We start from the raw sequence: 3,362 nt of genomic DNA, 5'->3' as shown, positions 1-3,362 counted from the left end.
TTTTTTTCATTCAGTTTATTTAGGTATTGCATAGTTTCACAGTGTAAATAAAATGTGGAATGACACACACGCTGCACTTTGGTCCGCTTCTCCTTACGACAACCGTGACAGTACCTTAGTTCAATTTCGAGGAAAAGAGGAAAAATAGAGCAACAAGTAGAGTCAAATGCTTCTTTATTAATTTGATAGAAAAACTGAAAAATACATACATATATTCTTGACATTACATAATAAAAAGTATATTTAAATATTTACATGCTTTTTATTTTTTCCATTGGAAATATTAGAAATGTCTCTCAACTAGTAAGTCATGTTGTGTAACAGATACTGACTTTGTAAATATAAAAAACAACTTTCTAAGTACCATTCAACAGTGTAAACATATATTTAGGCAGTCTTCAGGCTGTCTTCAGGCAGTTTTCAGGCAGTCTTCTTTGCATTCCTCAGGAATAGCTCTCTCTCCATCAAGTTCTCACCTGAACTGGTGTCGTTAATTTTACTGCACACTCCTGAAAGGAAAAACAATCATTATCCATATATCATTAGTACATATATCAATAACACATATAACATTAATAAATGTATAATGTACATATAGTAATATACATATTACTGATATAATGCTGATGTACTGATATAATACTGAAATACTGATTTAAAACTGATGTACTGATATGGTACTGATATAATACTGATGTACTGATATAATACCAATATACTGATGTACTGATGTACTGATGTAATACTGATGTATTGATATAATACTGATGTACTGATATAATACTGATATACTGATTTACTGATATACTGATGTACTGATATAATACTGATGCACTGATAAAATACCATTATACTGATATAATACTGATGTACTGATATATATACTGATGTACTGATATAATACTGATGTACTGATATAGTACTGATATAATACTGATGTACTGATATAATACTGATGTACTGATATAATACTGATGTACTGATATCGTACTGATATAATACTGATGTACTGATATAATACTGATGTACTGATATAATACTGATGTAGTAATATAATACTGATATATTGATGTGAGTATTGCTCTGTTGAGAATAATGCGTATGGATCAGTTACTGTGTATTGAAGTTGTAATGAAGTCTGCATATGAAGTCCTCACCTTTGGTTTTTCATTATTTTCTCAATGGTTTTCTTGGCAAATGGAGCCTCTGGATTCAGACACTTCATCCCTTTTCCGTTCTTCAGAGTGACACTGAATATACAAGGAGAGACAGACTACTGTTAGAAGTTATCCATCACAACTTTCAACTGAGGATAGAGAGAAATAATATTATCTTAATAGCAGGTGTACAAATAAATAGTAACATTCACCATTATGTCCATCTATCTAAGCTATCACAATATACACTTATATGAATATAGTAACAGACAGACAGACAGACAGACAGACAGACAGACAGACAGACAGACAGACAGACAGACAGACAGACAGACAGACAGACAGACAGACAGACAGACAGACAGACAGACAGACAGACAGACAGACAGACAGACAGACAGACAGACAGACAGACAGACAGACAGACAGACAGACAGACAGATTTCTTACATGATCTCCATGTTCCGGCAGGAGTGGCTGGAGGTGTACACTTCGAGCTTCTCAATGAGAACAGGTTTAACGTGGTTCACCATTCCATTCAGACACAGGCACCGAGCTTTAGAATGACCCACCTGGCCTGGGGATGACAAGAAAAGGTTATGACATGTTTGGTTATGGTGTTATTGCAGCTAAGATCTAAACTCTTCAGTCAGAAATCCAACTTAATATTTGACTACACTTCTCCCTGGCTATGCTACAGATTTCTAATAAAGATGTCAAAGATATTATAAATATAATTCAAAATATTTCATAGATGTTACCTTCAACATTGACCAGGAGCAGACAGGCCAGGAAGCTGATGAGGACTGTTGATGTCATCATGTTGGTCATGGATACTGCTTCTTCAGTTTCTTTAAGAGTCTGGATGGACAGCTCAGTCAAGTGATGGATGTTGTGAATGGAGGAGAGCTTGGCTTGTATTTATACTGTATTTATATTAAGCCCCACCCTTTCTCTGACAGTCATCCAATGAGAAGGGGAGAGAGAGAAAGAGAGGGGTTTTCCCTGTCCTCTGTTTCAGCTCCTTTCTCCTTTTCCCTGCTTCTCCTTTCACACAGGATTTCCCATTTCTCAGAAACACTCTCTCTGACAGTGAAATTTGAGGCGTGTTTAAGACAGAGAGATGATAGAACCTGTCTTTCCTTTTCCATCCCAAATGGCACCCTATTCCCTATATAGTACACTACTTTAGACCAGAGCCCTATTCCCTATATATTGCACTACTATAGACCAGAGCCCTATTCCCTATATAGTTAACTACTTTAGACAAGAGCCCTATTCCCTATATAGTACACTACTTTAGACCAGAGCCCTATTCCCTATATATTTAACTACTTTAGACCAGAGCCCTATTCCCTATATAGTTAACTACTTTAGACAAGAGCCCTATTCCCTATATAGTGCTCTACTTTTGACTAGAGCCCTATTCCCTATATAGTGCACTACTTTTGGCCAGAGGCCAATTCCCTATATAGTTAACTACTTTAGACCAGAGCCCTATTCCCTATGAAGTGCACTACTTTTGACCTGAGCCCTATTCCCAATATAGTGCACTACTGTTGACCAGAGCCCTATTCCCTATATATTGCCCTACTTTTGACCAGAGCCATATTCCCTATATATAGTGCACTACTGTTGACCAGAGCCCTATTCCCTATATAGTGCACTACTTATGACCAGAGCCCTATTCCCTATATAGTGCACTACTTTAGACCAGAGCCATATTCCCTATGTAGTGCACTCCTTTTGTCCAGAGCCAAAAAAACTATATAGTGCACTTCTTTTGACCAGAGCCCTATTCCCTATATAGTGCACTACTGTTGACCAGAGCCCTATTCCCTATGCAGAACACTACTTTTGACCAGAGGACTATTTGTGCCATTTGAAAGTTAACCATGGCCTTCTTGGTTACATTTCCATGATATCAAAGATAACGACGTCAGGCTACCTTAAGACACGTTTGGCACCAATAAAGGTGTCCCTATTATTCCCATGCGAAACAGTTCAGACATATATTATGACAACATTTTGTGAAGTCTTTGAGAAGTTTTGGTCTTCGGCAAGGTGTTTTTTCAGCTGTTCCTGAGGCAAGCCAAAGTTCGGTAGCCAAAGTCTACGCCTGTTTGTCGGTGATTGGTCAACAGTAGGGATTCTTCAATGAAGTGTATTTTGTCGTTCAATGAGAGACGACTCATTTTCATGCAT

At 37.3% G+C, this 3,362-nt stretch overlaps 1 protein-coding gene across 1 annotated transcript; it reads right to left on the bottom strand.

Moving 5' to 3' along the window:
* Positions 1–321: 321 nt before the first annotated feature.
* On the bottom strand, positions 322–2,059 carry LOC123727117 (C-X-C motif chemokine 11-1-like). Its single transcript, XM_045695238.1, has 4 exons — positions 1,919–2,059; positions 1,608–1,734; positions 1,158–1,250; positions 322–509 (listed from the first exon to the last, which is right to left on the bottom strand). Exons 1-4 carry the CDS (start codon positions 1,986–1,988, stop codon positions 497–499), a joined length of 303 nt encoding a protein of 100 aa, XP_045551194.1. The 5' UTR covers positions 1,989–2,059; the 3' UTR covers positions 322–496.
* Between the last annotated feature and the right edge of the window lie 1,303 nt (positions 2,060–3,362).

The sequence above is a fragment of the Salmo salar genome, chromosome ssa15 (genome assembly GCF_905237065.1).
Source record: "Salmo salar chromosome ssa15, Ssal_v3.1, whole genome shotgun sequence".
Lineage (NCBI taxonomy): Eukaryota > Metazoa > Chordata > Actinopteri > Salmoniformes > Salmonidae > Salmo > Salmo salar.
The sequence above is the reverse complement of the archived record's forward strand: the minus strand, read 5'-3'. Positions and strand labels throughout refer to the sequence as shown.

What these genes read in the sequence shown, in the direction of transcription:
- LOC123727117 (XM_045695238.1), bottom strand. Translation starts at nt 1,988, where the DNA reads ATGACCAACATGATGACATCAACAGTCCTCATCAGCTTCCTGGCCTGT. An exon ending in GCTCCTGGTCAATGTTGAAG is followed by an intron (nt 1,735 to 1,918) that starts GTAACATCTATG and finishes TGTCATCCCCAG; the next exon opens with GCCAGGTGGGTCATTCTAAA. An exon ending in TGCCGGAACATGGAGATCAT is followed by an intron (nt 1,251 to 1,607) that starts GTAAGAAATCTG and finishes TTGTATATTCAG; the next exon opens with TGTCACTCTGAAGAACGGAA.